This window comes from Pongo pygmaeus, chromosome 13 (genome assembly GCF_028885625.2).
Source record: "Pongo pygmaeus isolate AG05252 chromosome 13, NHGRI_mPonPyg2-v2.0_pri, whole genome shotgun sequence".
In the NCBI taxonomy this organism is placed as follows: domain Eukaryota; kingdom Metazoa; phylum Chordata; class Mammalia; order Primates; family Hominidae; genus Pongo; species Pongo pygmaeus.
The window spans coordinates 124,156,084-124,178,714 of record NC_072386.2 but is presented as its reverse complement, the minus strand read 5'-3'; the positions used below and the strand labels follow the sequence as shown (position 1 = coordinate 124,178,714).

General features: G+C 55.5%; 1 protein-coding gene across 12 annotated transcripts in view; it reads right to left on the bottom strand.

The window, feature by feature from the left end:
- The window catches only part of ADAMTS13 (ADAM metallopeptidase with thrombospondin type 1 motif 13), a 43,960-nt gene that overhangs the window by 11,233 nt on the left and 10,096 nt on the right, over nucleotides 1-22,631 (bottom strand). For 10 of the 12 annotated variants that reach the window (XM_063650016.1, XM_063650021.1, XM_063650013.1 and 7 more), the window contains 18 exons: nucleotides 21,519-21,602; nucleotides 21,069-21,193; nucleotides 20,786-20,932; nucleotides 18,376-18,513; nucleotides 17,221-17,383; nucleotides 15,621-15,725; nucleotides 14,779-14,930; nucleotides 14,604-14,667; nucleotides 11,350-11,476; nucleotides 10,409-10,557; nucleotides 9,940-10,060; nucleotides 8,873-8,953; nucleotides 7,793-7,974; nucleotides 5,393-5,528; nucleotides 5,184-5,313; nucleotides 4,362-4,547; nucleotides 2,859-3,048; nucleotides 2,282-2,402 (listed from right to left, as the gene is read on the bottom strand). In XM_063650016.1, coding sequence (XP_063506086.1) covers nucleotides 2,282-2,402; nucleotides 2,859-3,048; nucleotides 4,362-4,547; nucleotides 5,184-5,313; nucleotides 5,393-5,528; nucleotides 7,793-7,974; nucleotides 8,873-8,953; nucleotides 9,940-10,060; nucleotides 10,409-10,557; nucleotides 11,350-11,476; nucleotides 14,604-14,667; nucleotides 14,779-14,930; nucleotides 15,621-15,725; nucleotides 17,221-17,383; nucleotides 18,376-18,513; nucleotides 20,786-20,932; nucleotides 21,069-21,193; nucleotides 21,519-21,602 — 2,401 coding nt within the window. Of the gene's footprint in view, nucleotides 1-2,281; nucleotides 2,403-2,858; nucleotides 3,049-4,361; nucleotides 4,548-5,183; nucleotides 5,314-5,392; nucleotides 5,529-7,792; nucleotides 7,975-8,872; nucleotides 8,954-9,939; nucleotides 10,061-10,408; nucleotides 10,558-11,349; nucleotides 11,477-14,603; nucleotides 14,668-14,778; nucleotides 14,931-15,620; nucleotides 15,726-17,220; nucleotides 17,384-18,375; nucleotides 18,514-20,785; nucleotides 20,933-21,068; nucleotides 21,194-21,518; nucleotides 21,603-22,539; nucleotides 22,624-22,631 lie in introns of those variants that run through there. The other 2 variants (XM_063650020.1, XM_063650017.1) reach the window with 2 other exon arrangements.

The following is a 22,631-nucleotide window of genomic DNA, read 5'->3' as shown; positions in this document are numbered from 1 at the left end:
TGAGGCGGAGAATCACTTGAACCCAGGAGGCAGAGCTTGCAGTGAGCCGAGATCGTGCCACTAGACTCCAGCCTGGGTGACAGAGCGAGACTCCGTCTCAAAAAAAAGAAAAAAAATCACAATATGAAAATCTTTGATTGTGTCTATCATAAAGATGTTATTAGGGCCAGTTTTCTCAAGTCTCTCTTTTAGGAATATCCTCAAAAGAAACAGACAGGCTCAGTGGCTCATGCCTGTAATCCCAGCACTTTGGGAGGCCAAGGCGGGTGGATCACCTGAGGTCAGGAGTTTGAGACCAGCGTGGCCATCATGGCGAAACCCCCTCTCTAATAAAATAAAATACAAAAAATTAGCCAGGTATGGTGGCGCATACCTGGAGTCCCAGCTGCTCAGGAGGCTGAGGCATGAGAATCGTTTGAACATGGGAGGCGGAGGTTGCAGTGAGCCAAGATGGCGCCACTGCACTTCAGCCTGGGCAACAGAGGAAAATTCTTAGTCTCAAAAAAAAAAAAAAAAGAAAAAGAAAAAAAATCTCTTGGTTGGGCACAGTGGCTCATGCCTACAATCCCAGCACTTTGAGAGGCCAAGGCAGGAGGATCGCTTGAGCTCAGGAGATCAGGCTGGGCAACATAGGGAGAGCCAATCTCTGCCAAAAATACAAAAATTAGCAGGGTATAGTAGCTACTCAGGAGGCTGAGGTGGGAGGATGGCTTCAGCCCAGGTGGTGGAGGTTGTAGTGAGCTAAGACTGCGCCACTACACTCCAACCTGGTGACAGAGGTTTTCTTTTTTGTCTCAAAAAACAAAAGAAGAGAAAAGAAATCTCTTTTTGGTCTTGGTTTTAAACAGGCTGACATTTTACTGAGCAAGTGGTTAGGGTTTTCGTTAAAGAACACAGTGTATCTTCTCAAGCCCATTAGTATGGCCATTATAAAAAACACAGAAATAGGCCAGGTGTGGGGGATCACGCCTGTAATCCCAGCACTTTGGAAGGCCAAGGCAGGCAGATCACCTGAGGTCAGGAGTTTGGGACCAGCCTGGCCAACATGGTGAAACCCCATCTCTACTAAACAAAAAAATTAGACAGGCGTGGTGGCAGACGCCTGTAGTCCCAGCTACTCAGGAGGCTGAAGCACGAGAATCACTTGAGCCCCGGAGGCGAAGGTTACAGTGAGCCAAGATCATGCCACTACACTCCAGCCTCGGCAACAGAAATGAGACTCTGTCTCAAAAAAACAAAACAAAACAAAACAAAAAAACACAGAAATAAAAAGTGTTGGCAAGGATGGGAGGACATTGGAACTCCTATGCACCATTAGTGGAAATGTAAAATGGTGCAGCCACTGGGGAAAACAGTCCAGCAGTTCCACAAAAATAAAGCATAGAATTCTCATCTGACCCAGCTACCACACTTCTAGATATACACCCAAAAGAACTGAAAGCAGGAACTCAAACAGATATTTGCACACCCATGTTCACAGAAGCATTATTCACAATAGCCAAAATGTGGAAGGAAGCCAAGTGTCCACTGATGAATAAATAGATAAACATGTAAAGGATACACTCACAATGGAATCTTTTTCAGCCTTAGGAAGGAAACACTCACACATGCTACAACATGGATGAACTGTGAGGACATCACGCTCAGTGAAAACTAGTCACGAAAAGGCAAATGCTATGATTCCACTTCTACAAGGTCCCTAGAATTGTGGAATTTGGAGACAGAAAGGAGAATGGAGGTTGCCAGGGGCTGCGGAGGGGGAAATGGGAGTTTGTGTTTCACAGGGACAGCCTCAGTTTGGGAAACTGGAAAAGTTCTGGACAGGATGGTGGTGATGGCCGCACAACAATGTGACTGTGCTTTTATGCCACTGACCTGCACAGGGAGAAACAGTTAAGATGATAAATTTTATAATATCTGTGTTATACTACAATAAAACAAGATTGGGAAAACAAGAACACTGTGTATCTTAAAGCTAAGGTTTCTCTGCTCGGGTCATCAATTGGGGCCCCCCCGGCCGCTCTGCTAGGGCCGTCAGGAATGGCTCTCGTGCCACACTGCCGGGCGTTATTGTCTTTTCCTACCTTTCAGCCAATCAACGCCCACATTTGAAGTGGCTGTCAGCTACTATGCTTAGTCTCCTTGTATATTACCGCGTGTTCCCATATAGTCTGGATTTTCCGCAATCCACCTCAAATGTTTTTTAGAAGGAGGCAAGATGCAAGTGGATAGGAGAGTTACCATGAGTGCTGGTCCCCAGGAGCATCCCGGGGGCCCTCACCTCGCCCGCAGGAGACGGAGCACAGCCCCGCCACAGGAGTCCACACGTGTGCAGCTTGAGCCCCCGTCCTGATGCTGCCCCATGGGGAGGGAGCCTTCTCCCCTGCAGAGGTGGCATCCAGCTGTGGGGAATAGCAACAAGCTGGTGGGTCTGGGACTCCTCTGAGCACCCAGCGACCCCCATCCCGATCTTCTCAGGAGGCAGCAGAGAGAGCAGAAAGTGGCACGTGCACACCAGGGGCTCCCTCCCCTGCTCTCTTGGCGAGATCGGCTCCCTGGTCTCCCAGCGGGTGAGCACCAAATGCTGCTGGCAGCATTTCTCTGCACAGCAGCTGCATTACACTCTCCTCAGATGCTTCTCTCAGCCCGGCTTGCAAGGGGAATGGGAGCCTCCCCAGGGGCCCTGAGCCCTCTTTCTAAGCTTCTTTTCTGAGCAGGGGTGGCCCTCAGACAGCATTCCCACAGAAGGACGGTGTTCTCACTCTGGCCTGGAGGACAGTGGCAACGGGTGCTCCTTGTTCTCCCAGCCAGGTAAAGGACTCAACAGCCCCAGCCACCCTCATGCCCAGGGCACTCACAGGGCCCCAGCCTGGAGGGCATGACATCCCGACACAGGGCTCAGGGGCAGGCAGCTTCTTATCTACGGAGCCAGGCCCCTCAGTAGCTGGAGCCTCCAGGCCATCTGCCCCTGGCACACAGGTCTCGTTCTCCAAGGCCAGGCCTGCTCCACCAGCTGATGTGCATGGGCTGGGATCTGACACCTCCCACCTGAGGATGGCATGAGACAGTCATCAGGCCCTGCCTCTGCCACCCAGGGGAAGGTATACCCCAGCTGCTAGGGGCAGGGAGGCAGGGGACCTGCTCCCCAACATCCAGGAGCCCAAAGAGGGGCCCCACGGAGAAGTGAAGCTCAGGGTCTCTCCCTGAAGCACCAGGTTCTCCATTCATCAGCCAGCAGGTTCCCACTCAACAAGCAGTCGCTGCTCAACAGTCAGGCACCCCACCTGCACCCAGGGTGCAGAGACAGAACCTATCCCTAACCAGGCACGGTAGCTCACACCTGTAATCTCAGCACTTTGGGAGGCTGAGGTGAGCAGACTGCTTGAGCCCGGGAGTTGGAGACTAGCCTGGGCAACATGGCAAAACCCTGTTTCTACAAAAAATACAAAAATTAGCTGGGTTTGGTGGCACACACTTGCTGAGGCAGGAGGTTGCAGTGAGCCAAGATCATGCCACTGCATACCAGCCTGGGTGAGAGAACAAGACTGTCTTAAAAAAAAAAAAGAGAGAGAACCGATCCCTCCTACCCTCCAGAGGCAGAAGCCGACCTCCAGCCAGGCAATCACTGACTCCATGCACCATAGCAGGTGCAGAGAAACAGGTGCCACATGGAATCGGATCACCAGGTTCAAGGGTGGCCAATGGGTTTCAGCTGTGAGTCAGCCCTGCGCTGGAGTGGCTGCCTGGAGAGCTGTGTTGAGAAGGATTCTGAGGCCCTATCTGGCCTCAGCGGGGAAGAGTGGTGATTGCTTTGTCTGCCACAGATGAGGAGGTGGCGAAAGGAGTCCAGAGCTATGAGTGGGCCACCAATAATCCAGACCAATCCCCTCCCACCGGACAGGTCGCAAAACTGAAGCCCACAGAGGAGGGGACTTGCCCTGTCACTCAGCTGGTTAGTGGCAGGGCAGGATGATAAGCCACTGTCAACTTGGACACTGAGGGGATGAGATGCAGCCACGTGCGCACAGGGGAGATGGTGGTGATGAGAAAGTGACATCTCCCACTACGTTCAGTTTGACCTCATCCTCAAAGCCCCCCCTCCCCAGGCAGGTCGGCATCCCCATTTCAAAGCAGGGGCTCGGAAGCTCAGAGAGGGAAACAATGGGCCCAGGCTCTCCTGGGTAGTAAGGAACTCTGACACCGGCACTTACAACCGTCAGGTGACACTGCCCATCACCCTGGATGGTGAGGCCCTGCCGGAAGCCTCAGGAGGAGGGGATTCTCAGAAGGATGGGGGCTCAGCACAGGGACGAGCTCTGCCAGGGAGGCCCTCTCCCAGCCCCACCTAGCCCTGGGCTCACCTGGCGGGGCAGGGCTGGGGGTTGCAGGTTTCCACTGCCACAGCTGGCTGCTGGGCCCCTGCTCTGCATCGGGCTGGGGGCAATGTCTTCAGGAGGCTGCCGTGGGCCTCCACGCAGTGCACTGGCCGCTCCCGTAGGCCGCCCCCACAGGAGGCGCTGCATGGGCCGAAGTCTCCCACCACCCAGCTGAGGAAGGAGACAGAGCGTCGGGACCCTGGCCAGGTCTCAGGCTGGCCTGGGGTGATGGGGTGGCAGGTGCTGACGTACTCCCCCAGTGTGGGACAAGCAATGGGCACTAGGGCCAGCCTAGCCTCTCCAGGTGTTCCCAGGCTGCCAGACAGATGGCTGAGCCTGAGGACACCCGAATCACAGGCTGGTGAGCAGCTGCCCTGTCCTGCACCCAGCAGGGATGGCCTTGTTCCTAATAGTGTGCCCCGTCAGGTGTGGTGACAGCCAGGGGCTTTGCACCAGGAGCTCCCCAAGTCTCCCTACAACCCTCCAGGTAGGCAATCACCTCTATCTCACCATGAGCACCTGAGCTCAAGAGAGGCCTTGGTGGCCCAGACAAGGTGGCAGTAGGTGTGGGTCCCACTGGGCTGACATTGTCACCATGTCTGCCCCAAGCCTCAGTGTCCTCACCTACAGAATGGGGGCACTCACAGAGCCCCCCTTGCAGGACTGTGGGCAGGGGTAATGAGAGCCTGCACAGGAGCAGCTCAGCCCGGCCCTGCCACATGGGCCCCATAGCCCAGGGACAGAGCCCAACAGCCCCAGCGGAACCCTCTCTCCCCCTTGGAGCTGCACAGACAGCACCACACTCACTACGGAGGGCAGGGTTCAAGCACGCAGGCCTCTGGCCACGCTGGTGGCTGCTGGCTCCCTTGGCACCGGAGAGTCTCTGCCAACTCCTCCCTGGCCTGGTCCAGGCAGCTGTAGTTAACCCAGCGCAGCCCTGGGAGGGAAGAGGGAGGGCTAGGCCGCCTCCCTGCAGGGGCAAGCCGTGCTGTGGGCAAGCCTTCCCCAGGTCTCACCTGCCCCACAGCTCACCGAGCAGGGCCCACGCACAGCAGCCCACACCCAGGCCTGCCGCGGCTTAGGCTGGAAGTAGGTGAAGGTGATGTCTGGGCAGGTGAGGTTGCCATACTCCTCGCCATACCGCCTGTAAACCTGCATGCAGACAGAGAGCTTCAGGCCTTGTCCAGTGGGTTCCCTGAGGGTCACTGTCATGGCCACCTCCCCTGGGAAGCCTTCCAACTTCTTCTTGCATCCCTATAATCTTTCGTTCAGCAAGCACTCACTGGCCAGGCACTGTAGCTCATGCCTGTAAACCCAGAACTTTGGGAGCCTGAGGCAGGCAGATCACTTGAGCCCAGGAGTTTCAGAGCAGCCTGGGCAACATAGCGAGACTCCATCTCTATAAAAAAAGTTAAAAAATTAGCTGGGCATGGTGGCACATGCCTGTAGTACCAGCTACTTGGGAGGCTGAGGTGGGAGGATCACTTGAGCCCAGGAGGTCAAGGCTGCAGTGAGCTGTGATAGTGCCATTGCACTCCAGCCTGGGCAACAGTGAGACCCTCTCTCAAAAAACAACCAAGACAAAAATAACGACAAGCACTCACCAACACTGACCTGTACCAGGCTCTGGGGATAGCACAGTGTACAGGACACTGGCTGAGCTGCAAGGAGCTCTCAGTGGGTTGGGATAGGGGGCCGGGGGAGGTAATTACCAAGTCATTGGTGGGTTACGGGATAGGGTATTTGGGAAACACAGAGAAGGTTCCCTAAGCTGGCTGGGTAGAGGATAAAGTGCAGTGGAGGAGGCAGGCCCACCTTAGGCTGGGCTAAGGAGCCCAAGAAGGGCTAGGGCAGGGCCAGCACAGAAAGTGCTTCTGGAGCCAGAGCTGAGGCCTGTAGGGTTGGCAGGAAGAAACTGGATCCCTGGGGACCTGTGGCCGGCTACTGGCTTGGGCCTGGCCCGGAGAGCACTGGGCCTTAGACCCAGGGGCTTAGGGTCCCACAAATATCCAAATGTGCCTGTGCCCAGAGCCCGTGGGAGAAGGCCCTGCAGTTCTGGGATCAGGTAAGGTTGGAGGGCCCAATGCAGGGGTCCAGGGCTCCCTGGGAAAGAGTGATGGAGCTGAGGTGTCAGATGAGCAGATATTGCTGGGCCAAGCAGGGAAGGAAGCGTATGGCTGAGGGAACAGTGTCAGTGTGGGAGGGATGAAGGAAGGTCCTACTGTGTGGGTTTGTGGGAAGATAAAGGAATTTCAGCAGGTTCCTGAGCCTAAGGCTCTTCAGGAGGGTAACTGGGTCCTGTGCCCAAGACCAGCCCAAGAAAGAGGCCAGCCTGGAGGCCAGAGCCCAGGGCGAGGTGATATTCAGCACCTGCCCCCACGATGCCCACATCTGACCAGTGCCGCAAGCCTGTGTTGGTTACGGTGCGGTTTCTCAGGCCCAACACAGGGAAGTCCTGATTCAGGGAATATGCAGAGGACCTGGGAATCTGCTATTTTACACACTGCAGAGGATGATGGGAGAGCCACTCGGCAGCCAGCATCTAGAGACAATGTCCCAGGCAAGGGGAGTGGAAGAAGGGAGCCATATCAGGGGAAGGGAAGGGATAAGCCGCTCACAGGGGCTTGCTCTGGCCCGGCCTGGCCTGATCTGGGGGAGGCCCTGCTGTCTCTGGCTGCTGTAGGGGCAGAGGACACTGCTGTAGCAGCGAGCAGGGGCTGCTGAGACTGGGCCCCTCTCCCAAAGTTCTCAGGTCTGTTTCAGCCTGTGCTTATGTCTCTCCACCCTCCATGTGCCTTCGTCAGCAAAGCACCAATGGGGACATACATGGGCGGGCACACGTCACTGAGGACACGCCTGAATAAGGCCTTCCAGTTCCCACACACACTGCACCAAAGAAGCAGTGAGAGCCAGCATCCGTTCTCAGCTTCCTCGGCACCAAGGCCTGCTCCCCAGATGCCACTGCACCTGCGTCCATGCCTTCATCTCCCCACAAACCCACACAGTAGGACCTTCCTTCATCCCTCCCACACTGGCACTGTTCCCTCAGCCATACGCTTCCTTCCCTGCTTGGCCCAGCAATATCTGCTCATCTGACACCTCAGCTCCATCACTCTTTCCCAGGGAGCCCTGGACCCCTGCATTGGGCCCTCCAACCTTACCTGATCCCAGAACTGCAGGGCCTTCTCCCATGGGCTCTGGGCACAGGCACATTTGGATATTTGTGGGACCCTAAGCCCCTGGAGGCCTAGCTACATTTTGCCTAGCACAGGGCCCAACACATAGTGGGTCCCCTGTAAGTGACCGCTGAATGAATAAATGAACGAATCAGGGAATGGATGGATGGACAAACGAGCAAGCAGCCATAGCCCCCAGGAAGAAGCCCCCACTAGCCTCCCCCAGGCCCTCCTGCTGACCTGGATCTCAGCATCTTCCTGGAGGGGTCCCCAGATGTGGATCTCCTCCAGGCGGGGCAGCCGGTCCTCAGTGAGGGCCACTCTGTACTCGATACGGCCATCCTCCAGGAGGGAGGGGTAGGTGGTGTTAGGGGAGATGCTCGTCTTCCCAGCCACGACGTAGCGCCCTCCAAGCCTCACCGCTGTTGGGGAACCAGCCCTGTTAGCCGTGTGGAGCTGAGCACCCATCCTCCTCACAGGCACGTGTCAGTGACTCTCCTTCCCGGTGTCCCCAGCCCTCCTCTAAGAAGCAGCAGGCATCTGAGCCAGAGGCTTCCCCACAGCGGAGGCTCTGTGCCTCTTTCCACAACCTGGTGAGTGCCATGACCAAGTGCACTCACGCACAGAACTCGACAGGCTCAGGGCTCAGGGACCCCATGGCAAGTGCCGGCAACCAAGGCTTCAAAGGTTAGGTGCAGGCACACTCCAGAAAGACCCACTGTGGCCCTCAATAGCAAAGAAGCGGGCCTCGCCCAAAGAGAAGTCCGGCCTTTGCTGTTGGCTTCCAAGAGGAAACACAGGTCACACCAGGCAGAAGTGTCTTCCTTTAGGGCAGGGGCTGGCTGTACCAGAAAGACCAACTATGTGATTTAGGATAGGGGCTTTGGGTCACCAAGAGACTGAGAGTATCCACCTGGCCAATTAGTCAATCATGTCTTTGCACTCAAACCCCAGGAAAAACTCTCAACTCCTACTCAGTGGGCTTTCTGTGTGGCAATACTCCATGCGCATGGCCACGCTCCAATGCTAGAAGGGTGCCACATCCCTCAGACATCAGGCCTCCTGTTTAGACCCTCCCAGACTCTGCCTACATCTCTTCCCTTGGACAATTCTAACCCGTGTCCTTCTGGAAGGCGCTGCAGCCACGTGCCAGAGCTCTCAGTGAGCTCTGGGAGTCTTCCTAGTCAATTATCAAGCCTGAGGGTGGTTTGAGGAACCCCCTGAACTTATGGGTGATGTCAGAAGTGAGGGCATCTTGGTGACAGTGCTCTGCACTTTTGCAGTCTAGCTAACTGGGTGGGAGTCCTCCAGTCAACTCACCCAAGTGTGTGAAGAGAGGCCTGTGGTTGGCAATGTAGACACTGGTCAGGTTGGGGGTAACCGTCAGAAATGTGACATATTCTAGAAAGAAGAAAAGAAGGAGAGATGCGTGGACCTCACGGCCACCACACCACAGACAAAGGGAGCTGATCTCAGCTGGTCGGGAAGAATTGAACAATGCCATGGGGCTGGCTCCAGCAGCAGTGAGTCCCCTGTCATGGGGGCAATTAAAAGCAGGCTGGAGGACCACTTGCCAAGGCTCTGCCCTGGCTGGGAGAAGGGACCACGGCCAAGGTTCTCCAGCACAGTGGGGCATGCCAGAGGGAGGCAGGGCTCAAGTCTCTGCTCTCCACAGAAGCACTGGCATTTGCAAATGATTTTTGACCTCATACATACACCGAAGTCAAAGATTTTCCAGACGTAACTACCATCCCCCTCATTCACTTGTGTCCCTCTCAGTGGGATTTCTTGAGCAGGAGAGAAGAGGGTAGCTGCCACAGAATAAACATTTTTTTTTTTTTTTTGAGACAGTGTCTCACTCTGTTGCCCAGGCTGGAGTGCAGAGGGATCTCGGCTCACTGCAACCTCTGCCTCCCGGGTTCAAGCAATTCTCCTGCCTCAGCCTCCTGAGTAGCTAGGACTACAGGCGCCCGCCACCATGCCCAGCTAACTTTTGTATTTTTAGTAGAGATGGGGTTTCACCATATTGGCCAGGCTGGTCTTGAACTCCCGACTACAGGTGATCCACCCGCCTCGTCTCCCAAAGTGCTGGGATTACAGGCGTGAGCCACCACGCCTGGCCAATGTCTATATTCCTTTGCAGCACAGCTACAGTGAGTGACCATTACTGAGGCACTACAGTCCCAGCAGCATCAAGGCCAAAATCTGAGCCCGCCACAGGAGGGTGGCGAAGTGGAAGAGGGAGACGCTGACACCACAGGAGGCATCCAGGGCTGAGTGAGTGTGCAGGCCCTGTGACCTGAGCAGCCCCTGCACCAACGCTCTGGGCTGTGGCCGTATTGGAGGCTGGGGGAAGCCCAGCCTCTGCCCCGAGGGAGGCCGCCTACCTCTCGCTCTGCCAGCTGTGAAAGAGCCCTTCCGTGGGCTGCACGTGCTGTTGTCCCCACCACACACCTGGCACGCGTCCCATACCTGCTGGGAGTCCATCCTGCCGTCACAGCCAAATGTCTATGCAAAGGGAAGGACAGAGGGCCAGTGTCACTGGAGGGTGCTGGCCTCAATAACACTGCAGCCCTGCCAGCTCTGAGATTCTGGGATCCAAAAAACCAGCAACACTTCTGTAGCACCCCATCATCTACACAGGAAGCAAGCTTAGAGGGCTCAATGACTTGCCCAAGGTAACACTGCAGCCCTTAACCCAGGCTGACTCCAAGTCCAGATCCTTTTCCCCAGCACCACTCCCCTGCAGACTGCACTGCAGCTCCATCAGGGCCAGCACCCACCGACCTGCCCCTAGGAGCCTTCCGATAGGACAGGTAGGCCCCAGGGCCATCGCCAATGTCCACACATGCCTACCCTGCAGCTGCCCGACACGCACAGGCTCAGGGTCCCGTCCTCCCGGGGGCCACTTGGCATACACCGGGTCCCATCGAGGAAGCTGTCTCCACGCTTCATGATGAAGCTCTCGCCAATGGCCCGGCACATGTGTCTGCACAGAGCATCCCCTGGGAGGGCAGAGTGAATAAGGGGGCCCTGAACCGAGCAGGAGAGGCAAGCCCCCCAGCCCCCACCCAGCTTCATCCTTTGCATCTGGGGCAAGGGTTTCTATCTTCCCCCCATCCTACCTCCTAAGGTAATAATCCTAATCACAATCCTAATCTAATCTAATAACTAATGGTATTGAATTATGAACCAAGGCTGGGGGCAATGGTTCATGCCTGTAATCCCAGAACTTTGGGAAGCCGAGGCAGGTGGATCACCTGACGTCAGGAGTTCGAAACCAGCCTAGCTAACCTGGCAAAACTCCATCTCTACTAAAAATACAAAAAAATTAGCCGGCATGGTGGTGCAAGCCTGTAGTCCCAGCTACTCAGGAGGCTGAGGGGCAAGAATCCCTTGAATCCGAGAGACGGAGGTTACAGTGAGCTGAGATCACGCCACTGCACTCCAGCCTGGGCAACAGAGCAAGACTCTGTCTCAAAAAAAAAGAATCATGAACCAAGAACACACTTGGCATTTTCCGATTATCTCCCTGAATCCTTGTAGCGCCCAGGGAGGGACTTACTGCTATTATCTCCATTTCACAGATGGGAAATGGAGACTCAAAGATGGGATGTCAGTGCCTGATCTACCAGCGAGGCCTGGCCACCATATGATCCATGGTCTGTGGGATGCCAGAGCCTGAACCACTTGGCCCAGTGCTGGAGGGATAGTAGGCCAACCCCCCTATGACTCTGCCCTGTCCGAGGGTCTCTAGGGCTGGCTCCTCCCCTGACCCCACACTCCGCAGGCCCCACCTTGGCTGTGGGGTACAGCAGCACCCCAGTGGTGGAAGGAGGCGCCGCCGGGGGAGGAGCGCAGTGGCTGGCCGTCGGTCCTGGCGCACTGTTCCGACATGAACTCCAGCTGGGTCTTCTCGCAGGCCTGGCCAGGAGGAGGCAGAGGACAGGCAGAGGAGGGGGATGGCGGCAGGGCGGGGGGCGGGTGTTGTCACTGGGAGACTGCATGGCACTCTACAGTATGGGATCAAGATGTGGGTGTGGCCTCAGCTCCAGGCCGTGCCTCGGTTCCCTGCTCTGTAAACTGGGGTGACAAAAGTGCCTGCCTCACTCTATGGATGGGAAAACTCCGGGGAATCTGTAAAGAACACAAGGCAGCAACGAAGAAGAAAGCCTGGAAAGAGCATCACGCTCAGAGCCTCTGCTTCCGAGGCCTGAACTCAATAAAACAGGGACGGGGATGTGTATTCTTTAGGTAGTGCACCTAGAGGCAGGTAACCAAAGCATGGAGCAAAGACCTCACCACCGGAGCCTCTGCACTCAGACAGGCGTCTTGGACTTTTATGGGCTGACAGAAGATAATCAGAGTTGACTCCCTGGACGGCCACACTGACCACACTGCCTCCATGAAATCCCACCACCCTGTGCTCCAGCCAAAGACCTTCCCCTTGCGGTCTGGGGAGATCTTGGTGGTCCATTTGGAGAAGGAGGAAAGGGAGGGTCTCGCCACATGCAGAACTGTAATACAGCCAGAGACAAACCCACACCCAGGGCCATCGAAGCAGGGGACAGAATTTAACTCAATGTAAAAAGAATCTTTCTACCGTTTCATACCACCAAGATGGCCAAAATCAAACAACAGAAAACAGGCCGGGCGCCATGGCTCACGCTTGTAATCCCAGCACTTTGGGAGGCTGAGGTGGGCGGATCACCTGGGGTCGGAGTTCAAGACCAGCCTGGCCAACATGACAAAACCCCATCTCTATTAAAAAAAAAAAAAAAAAAGAAAAAACAACAACAGAAAACAGCAAGTGCTGTGGCGGATGTGGGGAAACTGGAACCCTCGTGCAATGCTGGTGGGAATGTGAAACAGTTCAGGCACTGTGGAATATGGTTTGGCAGTTTCTTTAAAAGTCAAACAGGCCAGGCGCAGTGGCTCACGCCTGTAATCCCAGCCCTTTGGGAGGCCGAGGCAGGCGGATCACGAGGTTAGAAGATCAAGACCATCCTGGCTAACACAGTGAAACCCCGCCTCTACTAAAAATACAAAAAAAAAAAAATAGCCGGGCATGGTGGCGGGCGCCTGTAGTCCCAGCTATTTGGGAAGCTGAGGCAGAAGAATGGCAAGAACCCAGGAGGCGGAGCTTACAGTGAGCCGAGATCATGCCACCGCACTCCAGCCTGGGCGACAGAGCGAGACTCTGTTTCTAAAAAAATAAATAAATAATAAAAAGTCAAAAAAAAAAAAAAAAAAAGTCAAACATAGGCCGGGCGCGGTGGCTCACGCCTGTAATCCCAACACTTTGGGAGGCCGAGGCGGGCAGATCACCTGAGGTCAGGAGATCCAGACCATCCTGGCTGATGTGGTGGAAACTCCATCTCTACTAAAAATATAAAAAATTAGCCAGGTGTGGTGGCACGTGCCTGTAATCCCAGCTACTCCAGAGGGTGAGGCAGGGGAATCGCTTGAACCCGGGAGGCGAAGGTTGCAGTGAGCTGAGATTGCACCACTGCACTCCAGCCTGGCGACAGAGCAAGACTCTGTCTCAAAAAAAAAAAAAAAAAGTCAAACATACAATTCTCATATGATCCAGTAACTCCACTCTTCAGAATACTGCCAAAATAATTGAAAACAGGGATTCAAACACATACAAGCACATTCGCAGTGTCTCTGTTCACAGGAGCCAAAAGGTGAAAACACCTCAGATGTCCATCAGCAGACGACTGGATGAAAATGTGGTCTATCCCCACAGTGGAATATGATTCAGCCAGAAAGAGGAATGAGGCGCTGACACAGGCTACAACACAGGTGAGCCTTGGGGACGTGCCGCTGGGGGAGGAAGTCAGGCAGGAAGCGCACCTGTTGTCTGGCCCCAGGTACGTGGCATGTCCAGAACAGGTCAATCCACAGAGACAGAAGGGAAACCAATGGCCACCAAAAAAGAGTGACGGAGGGGAAATGGGGAGTGACAGCCTACCACACGGGGTTTACTCCAGAGTACTCCAGAGTACTGGAAATGTTCTGAAACTAGATAGAGGCGGTACTTGCACAACCCTGTGAATGTACTAAAAGGCCACTGAGTTGCCACTTTAAAATGCTTGATTTCATGCTACATGAATGTCACCTCAATTTATAAATAAAAGACTCCTTCAGCCAGGCACGGTAGCTCACACCTGTAATCCCAGCACTTTGGGAGGCCGAGGCAGGCGGATCACGAGGTCAGGAGATCAAGGCCATCCTGGCTAACACAGTGAAACCCCGTCTCTACTAAAAATACAAAAAATTAACCAGGTGTGGTGGCAGGCGCCTGTAGTCCCAGCTACTCAGGAGACTGAGGCAGGAGAATCGCTTGAACCCAGGAGGCGGAGGTTGCAGTGAGCTGAGATAGCACCACTGCACTCTAGCCTGGGTGACAGGGAGAGACTCTGTCTAAAAAAATAAAAATAATGTAAAAAAAATTCCTCTGCAGCCATGCAGCAGCACACTGTATTCCTAGTGGGGAGGTTCTCCCTGCAGAGATGTGCTCTGGAGGGCAAAGTGGCACTCAGGGAGGGAGGCGGGACGCTTCAGGGGCTCTGTGGGCATCAGCAGGACTGGCCTGCTTTATGAACTGGGGTCCCAATGTCCTTCTCTCTCTTTTTAAATTTTTATATTTTTTTTGAGACAGAGTCTCACTCTGTTGCCCAGGCTGGAGTACAATGGCCCAATCTCGGCTCACTGCAACCTCCACCTCCTGGGTTCAAGTGATTCTCCTGCCTCAGCTTCCCAAGTAGCTGGGACTACAGGCGCCCACCACCACACCTGGCTAATTTTTGTATTTTCTGTAGAGACGGGATTTCACCATGTTGGCCGGGCTGGTCTTGAACTCCTGACCTCAGGTGATCCACCCACCTTGGCCTCCCAAAGTGCTGGGATTACAGGCATAAGCCACCTCACCTGGCCCCAATGTCCTTCTCAAATGTGTCCTGGTGTGAACCACAGATGGTCACTTTGGCTCCCCCAGGGCCCGGTGCCACCAGCTGCCCCCTCCTACCCCAGGAAGCAGGCCTACCTGAGTGTTGCACATCTCGGCCTGGAGGTCAGCACCAACACATGCACGCCCCCCAAAGGCAGGTCTGAAATTGCCCAGGAGACAGGAGGGTGAGACAGGAGGGTGACCACTGCCTTCAACTAGGGACTGTGGTGTGGCCACCCTCCCTAACAGAAGAGCACCCTCCCTGCGGTACCTGGGGTTGTTGCACTGCCGCCTCCTGGTGACCACACCTCCTCCGCAGGAGCGGGAGCAAGGACTTTGGGGACCCCAGCTAGACCAGCGCCCATGCACTGCTGCTATGGGGGTCAGCTCCACCAGGGAGCGGCAGCGACCCTTAGAGCACCACTGCAAAGCAAGGATGGCTTCATCTCCCATCCCACAGTGACCCCACCACAGGGACCCCCAACACACACAGAGAGTCCCCCAACATACTCAGGGATCCCCAACACACACAGGGACCCCACCCACAGCAACCCCCAAACATACACAAGGAACTTACCCATAGGGATCCCCCAACACACAGGGATCTCCAACACACACAGAGACCCCCCAACACACAGGTACCCCAGCCACATGGATCCCCCCTGGACCCACAGGGATCCCCCAACACCCAAAGAACCCCCAACATACACATAGAACCCCCCAGGGACCCCTCAACACACAGGGATCCTCCAACACACACACAAGGACCCCACCCACAGGGACTCTACACTCACAGGGACCCCTTACACAGGGATCCCACCCCAAGACACCCTATATCCACAAGGACCTTCACACAGGGACCCCACCCAAAGGAACCCCACACCCATGGGCACCCCCCATACAAACAGGCAGCCCACACTCCCATTCTGCATGGGAGCAAATGCTAAAGGAAAGAGGTCAGACCACCAACCCAAAGGACAGTCCCCAAGGCCAACTCCAAGGCTCCCTGCCCCATACTGGTCCTGCCTCCCGACCTAGGAATAGGGTGGCCTGGCTGGAGGCACCCACGTGCACGTGCTCACAGGAGCCTGCTCATTCACTCTTGGCTCTGACCTTCTCCACGCCACATTCTGTCCCGTCCAGGAGAGGAACAAGGAGGCGGCTGCAGCTGCTTTGGTCCAGCCAGTCTGTGTGGCAGGAGAGGGCCTGGCACATATCCTAGGAGGGTGGACAGGTGGCGAGCTCAGGGGCCACCAGGGCCTTCCAGGTCAGTGTCCAACCTTAACTGTCCCTCCCAGACCGCAGGATACACTGACACAGCCAACACTCTGAGCTGTGGGCACAGGTGCCCTCAGAGGACAAGGCATGAACAACCCATCGATGGGGAACCGGGACCATGACCAGGTCCTGTCACACTTTTGGGGGCCCATGGAAATGTGGTTTTTGTGTCTTTTTTCTTCTTTTCTTTCTTAACTTGTCACTGACTTGAAGCTCAAGAGGGAAATGTTTTAATTTCTTTTTCTTTTTATTTTTTGAGACGGTTTCGCTCTTGTTGCCCAGGCTGGAGTGCAATGGCGCGATCTTGGCTCACCTCAACCTCTGCCTCCTGGGTTCAAGCAATTCTCCTACCTCTGCCTTCCGAGTAGCTGGATTATGGCCATGCGCCACCACGCCCGGCTAATTTTTTGTATTTTTAGTACAGACAGCGTTTCTCCATGTTGGTCAGGCTGGTCTGGAACTCCCCACCTCAGGAGATCCGCCTGCCTTGCCCTCCCAAAATGCTGGGAGCCATCACACCTGGCCTAATTTCTTTTAAAATCAGAAGAAAAAAGGCCGGGCACGGTGGCTCACTCCTGTAATCCCAGCAATTTGGGAGGCCGAGGTGAGCAAATCACGAGGTCAGGAGATCGAGACCATCCTGGCTAACACAGTGAAACCCCATCTCTACTAAAAATACAAAAAATTAGCCAGGCATGGTGGCTGGCGCCTGTAGTCCCAGCTACTCGGGAGGCTGAGGCAGGAGAATGGTGTGAACCCGGCAAGCGGAGCTTGCAGTGAGCCAAGATGGCGCCACTGCACTCCAGCCTGGGAGACAGAGTGAGACTCCGTCTCAAAAAAAAAAGGAAAAAAAAAGACTTGTATTTATAGTAACACATAAAACTTTATATACTGTATAAGAATATTAAAATATAATTCTCAATTTTTTTGTGGAGGAAGGGGCCCATCAAGGCAAAGGTGCCTGGAGCCCATGAATGTCCTATGCAATCCTGCGAGGAACTCTGTCTTTTGGGGTGCCTGCTCTCCTTCATCTCCCCTCCCCCTACCAGCCCCACTTCTGCTGCGGGTTCAGTTTGGAGGCCACTTCCTCCAGGAAGCCCTCCAGGCTGATTCCAGCCACAACAGATGAGGAAATCCTAGGTAATTGTTTAAGATTGGTGTCCTCACTCAGCCAGGAGTCTTTGGGCACAGGGGCCCTCCCAGGACTAGCTACATAATTTGTGGGGCCCAGTCAAACAAAAATATTGGGGCTTTTGTTCAAACATTTTAAATAATTTCTAGAGGCCACAGACAGCATTAAACTAAGCCGCCCTGGCTTAGTACCTCAGCCTAGCACGGCACCCAGCAGGTTCTCACGATGCACGTTGGGGGGCCGTGAGCTGGGTGATGCGAAGGGACCTCATGGCCAATCCCAGGCCACCGCCGGCAGACTCACCAGGTGCTCCCTGGAGAAGGTACAGGCGACAGCCTTGGGGCCGAAGGCCACGCGGCACTGCTCGTTGGCGCTGTAGTAGAGGCCAGGCTGCGCCTCCGGCGGGCGCCCCGCGGACCCGGGCTGAGGCCGCGGCGGGTCCCACACGCAGCGCGCCCGTCCTGCGCTGCGACAAGACCCGGCTCAGGCCCGGCTCAGGCCCGGCTCAGTCCCGGGGTGTACACCGGGAGAAGGCGGGACGAAGGAGTGGACACGAGGATGGAAGCGTTTGGAAGCGTGGCCTTTTGTGAGTGGGAACAGGAGTTCTCGGCCCGCGCCCCCCACCAGGAGCCGCCTCTCGGCTGGGACCAACACTAAGGCTCCGGCCCGCGCGGAGGTGGGTGGCCAGCAGAGGGAGCGGCGACTTAGGGACGGGTCAGAGTGGGATGGAGCAGATGCAGGTTAGGCCCGGGAGCGGTGCGGTCGGCGGGAAGGGGACGCAGGGATACATGTACGCGGGCGGGGGAGATAGGGGTGTGGGGCTGATGGAGCGTGGAGAGTGGACAGAGGGGTCGCGGCGGGTGGAGGCAGACGAAGGGTAAGGGGGTGAAGTGAGGCGGTGAGCGCAGGAACAGGGTGCGCGCAGGAACAGGATGGGTGCAGGGGGCTGAGATGAAGGGGTGGATGGAGGAGGGTAGGATGCAGGGGTGGGTGTAGGCAAGTGGGAGAGAACGACGGAGTGGATGTGGAGTCAGGGGGCGGGATGGGGGTGGACGGAGGGGTGCGTGCCCAGATTGGCTGGAATGAAAGTGTGGGCGCAAGGGGGCGAGGGAGGACGCAGGGGTGAGCGCAGGGAGGGGGTGGAACGGAGCAGTGGGCGCAGGGGTTGGACAGAAGGGTGGCCGCAGAGGGTAGGACAGCACGGGGGGAGGTGCGGGGGGTGGGGCAGGTGGGTGGGACGGGGGTGGTGGGTGGGTGCAGGGGGTGGGCGGACGAGTGGGCGCAGCGGGGTTGGACGCAGGAGTGGGTCAGGACGGAGGAGTGGGACAGGAAGGAGGGCTGAATGCGGAGTGGGGACGGACTTAGGAAGGGTTGGGGACGGACGTAGGGAGGGGTGGCGCGGGCGGCCCAGCGGGCTGGCTGGAGGCTCGCGCGCCCCTCCCGCGGGGCGGCCGCTACCTGAGCAGGCTCAGCAGCTGCCTGCGGCTGCAGGGGGACCAGGCGAGGCCAGCGCGGGGCGCGGCGCCGTCCGAAGCCATCACATGTCCGCTAGGGCCGCAGCCGCTGCCGGGCGCGCCGTCGTGCTCCAGGCCGAAGCTGGTCGGGGGGCGAGGAGTTGCGCTAAGACGGCCGGCAGGGGCGGGATCGGGGTCGGCGAGTCAGGGGCCCGGCGCCCTAGTGCCGCAGCGCCAGCCAGTTTTCCGACCCAGGTCGACCCCTGACGCCGCCATCTGCTAACCGGGCGCAGTGCAGAGGTCCGCGTGCGCCCTGCCTCAAGTTTCCCCCAGAAGGGAGCGCTAGCCCAGCAGGATGGCTCTCGCATCTTTTGCTAATAAATATCAAAAGTCTTTAAAAATGTGCAAGCCACATTAATTCACGGTGTTAGGAGTCTGTGGGGAGGTGGGGACTGGCCGGGGCCTTGAAGGGCTCCTCTGGGGACTGTTTACATGGATGTGTTGAGCGTGAAATTCACCTACTGTGAGGAAAGCACGATTTTAAAGTTCAGTTAAAATGTGCTTGCCCTTGGCCATTGTTTGCATTCCTAGGCCAAGAAGGTGTACCGTTTCCAAACTGTCACAACAGAGCTTGCTTTCCCCAAAGCGGAACTGATGGAGAACTCCTAATGGGGTGGGAGAGGCCAGGCACCGGTGAGGTAGGAGGTGGACTCCACTCTGGAGGCCCCGCTTGGACACTGGACCAGAGGACTAGCTAAAACAGGGAGGGGTGGGAAGCTCCTTTCCATAAGACACACCCACCAGTGTGCCATGCCAGTTTGCCATTGCCATGGCAAAACCCAGAAGTTACTGCCCCTTTTCCATGACAAAAACCCAGAAGTTACTGCCCTTTTTCTAGAAATTTCTGCATAATCTGGCCTCTTAATTTGCATATAATTAGAAGTGGGTATAACTAGGACTGCAGCCCTGCCTTTGAGCTGCTCTTTTGGGCACAGTGTCTATGGGGTAGCCTGGCTTCAAAAGGGCTTTGCTGTGCTGTATACAGTCACAGGGCTGTACACTCTGCCCACTGCCACGTCAATCAAAGTTGCTGTCTAACACCACCTGCTCCCTCTTGAATTCTTTCCTGGGTGAAGCCAAGAACCCTCCCAGGCTAAGCCCCAGTTTGGGGGCTCATGTGTTCTGCATCACAGGAGCAGAAGGGAACTATGCTCCCTCTGAGGGAGAAGGAGCCCTGCCTTGTCCCACACCCAGGAACCCTGCCTCAACCCTCCTAAGGCTCAGAGGGGTTGAAAGGGGTCGGGTGGGGGTTGGTGGGCAAGGAACGTGGAAATTCACTTTTTACTTTAGAAATCTCTGCACTGTTTGAATTTTTACAATTGGGCATTATTTTCATACTTAAAAAACTAAAAAAATGAAAAGAAACCCATCACTCTAGGTAAACAGTTATAGGTAGGAGTGAAGGTTTGCCCACGAGAATGCATAATGTTCACAACAGGAAGACATGTTCAGACAACCCAGACATCCAAGAAGAGGGGACTGATTAAATAAATTATGGTGCACACCTGTAAGAGACCTGGGATAATGTTTGGGATATATTATTACATAAAGAAAAGGTAAATCCTGCACTCACTCTAGGAAGAAAAAAGAAAGGCTGGATGCAGTGGCTCATGCCTGTAATCCCAGCACTTTGGGAGACCGAGGCGGGCGGATCACCTGAGGTTGGGAGTTCAAGACCAGCCTGACCAACATGGAGAAACCCCGTCTCTACTAAAATACAAAATTAGCTGGGCGTGGTGGCACATGCCTGTAATCCCAACTACTTGGGAGGCTGAGGTGGGAAAATCACTTGAACCCAGGAGGCGGAGGTTGCAATGAGCTGAGATCACGTCATTGCACTCCAGCCTGGACGACAAGAGCGAAACTTCGTCTCAAAAGAAAAAAAAAAAAGAAAAGAAAAGAAAAAGAAATAGCAGGTAACAAAGCAATGCACAGCATAATTGCAATTTTCCTTTTATTCAGGGATCCAAACTAAATCCCAATTTTGCAAATAAGAAATATGTGTGTGTATGTAAAGAAAAGACTGAAATTAAATACAAAATGTGAAGAGACATTATCTCTAAATGGTGGGATTTGAGATAATTTTTACAGCCTGCTCTTTCTTTACCTGAATTTTCTGCAGAAGTTATTTTCTACCTGCTAAAGGTGTCTTGCTCGTCTTTTGGAAAAAAAGTTTCTTTTAATCAAACAATATCATGTTCCCCTGTCCTCACACCTGAGTCTGTTGGGGTGAGGGGTACAGGCTCCTCTGGAGAAACTCTACAAGGACCCACTGCTTGCCAAGACCACCTCCACCCTGGGTACCCAGGTCAGCTCCTTGCCAGAGCCTGGGGACAGCTGGTGGGGCTGCATACCTGTGTCCAATCTCATGGGCGATGGTGACTCCCAGGTCGAAGCCAGTGTCCTCGGTAATGAGGCAGCTCCAGGTTGGGGAGCAGGCACCGCCCAGCTGGGTGACCCCCCGCACCTGCCGGTTACCATCAGGCAACTCCAGGTCAAACCTCGTTGACAGAAAACAGTCACTTGGGTGGTGCCAAGGCACGTGCCTGCCCTGAGATCACCTTTGCAGAGGGCAGGAGGCTAAGGGTGCAGCCTTCCCAGGCTGGCTGGCCAACACCCATCAGAAAGCTCGGCTACCTGGTGATATAGAGGACCAGGTCAGCATGGCCAGGATCCGTGTCGTCCTCAGGGTTGATGGTCCGGCTCCACCCACAGACGCTCAGCAGGGACGAGGTGAGGTTGGCTGTGATATTTGGAGCACCCTGCGGATCCACAGCAAAGCCTGCATTTAGGACACCCCAACCAGGCACGATGCTGACTGCAGTCAGTGTGTTTCCCAGTTAGTCCTCATAACAACCCTGTGACTAGCCCATGTTAGGGATGAGACAACTGAGGCTCAGAGAAGTAGTCAGGCAGCCTGTGCTGAGTGCTAGGTAGAGCTGGGAGGGCAGCTGGTCTGTCTGGCTGAACGCATTCTGTGATCCATGCTGCCTGGGGCATCCAGGACAAGAGGTTAAAGAGGATGGAGACGCGATGACTTGGGCTTCCCGCTCTGTATGGCATGCTGAGTTCCAGCTCCATGCCTACCTCGGGCTCTGTCAGAATGACCATCTTCACCAGGTGCACCCGAAACTGAGCCCCCAGGGACGGGTCCCGAAGCAGTTCAGCCCCCTGTGGAAGGGCAAATGAGAGAGGTAACCCGTCAGGTGTGCATTGCCAGCCCCAGGCAGCCGCTGACTCCCAGGGGCCCCCGGAGTGCGAAGAGCCGGAGAGGCTACTCCACCAGCATGTGTGGGAAGCAGGGGGGGCTCCTAAAATGTGATGCACAGTCAGCCATGCCTCTGTTGCTCCTCAGCTCATGGCTCAGGAAGGCCAACTAACGCAAGGAAAACAAACTCCACAGCAAGGGGATGAGAGCACACAGACGGTCACGAGTCGGATATTCTGGTCAAATGCTGCTCCTCTCAGATCAGAGGCTCCTCTCAGATTACAGGCGCCTGCCACCATGCCCAGCTAATTTTTCTGTTTTTAGTAGCTACGAGGTTTCACCATGTTGGCCAGGCTGGTCTTGAACTCCTGACTTCGGGTGATCCACCCACCTTGGCCTCCCAAAGTGCTGGGATTATAGGCATGAGCCACCGCGCCTGGCCTTGTCTGTCTTTCTGAGACGGCGGCTAGTGGGGTAGTGGTTCCCTGCCCACCCTTCCCCAGCTTTCAGGTGAAGGGGGCTGCAGGGATTCAGGCGCTAGCAAGAAATGAAGGTGGGCATCTCCTTTGCCAGCAGTCTCTGTTTAGACTTTAGACGGGTGACCTGTCCTTGCCACTCTGAGTAGGGGACAAGAGAATGGAGAGAGGGCAGGGTCGGGGTGCAGAGGGCAGTGTGAGCAGCCCACATCCCATTTGCCAGAGTTGTGTTAGCTGAGCTTTGTGGGGGTCAAATGGATACTGGGGAAGAGGCCAGGCTTGAGGGTGGCTCCAGGTGAAGGGACTTGAGTAGTGAGAGGCTGCAGGATGTGCATGTGCCATGGAGCCTAGAGAGGGTGTGGGACCTCACCCACCTCCACCCAGGGGAGGGAGGGAGAAGAGGAAGAGCCCCGAGCCATTCTACCTGAGTTTAACCCACTGTATTCAGACTACCAGATACACCAGCCCACAGACATTGGTCACCAGCCCTGGCCGCGGGGACCCGCACAGTCCAGC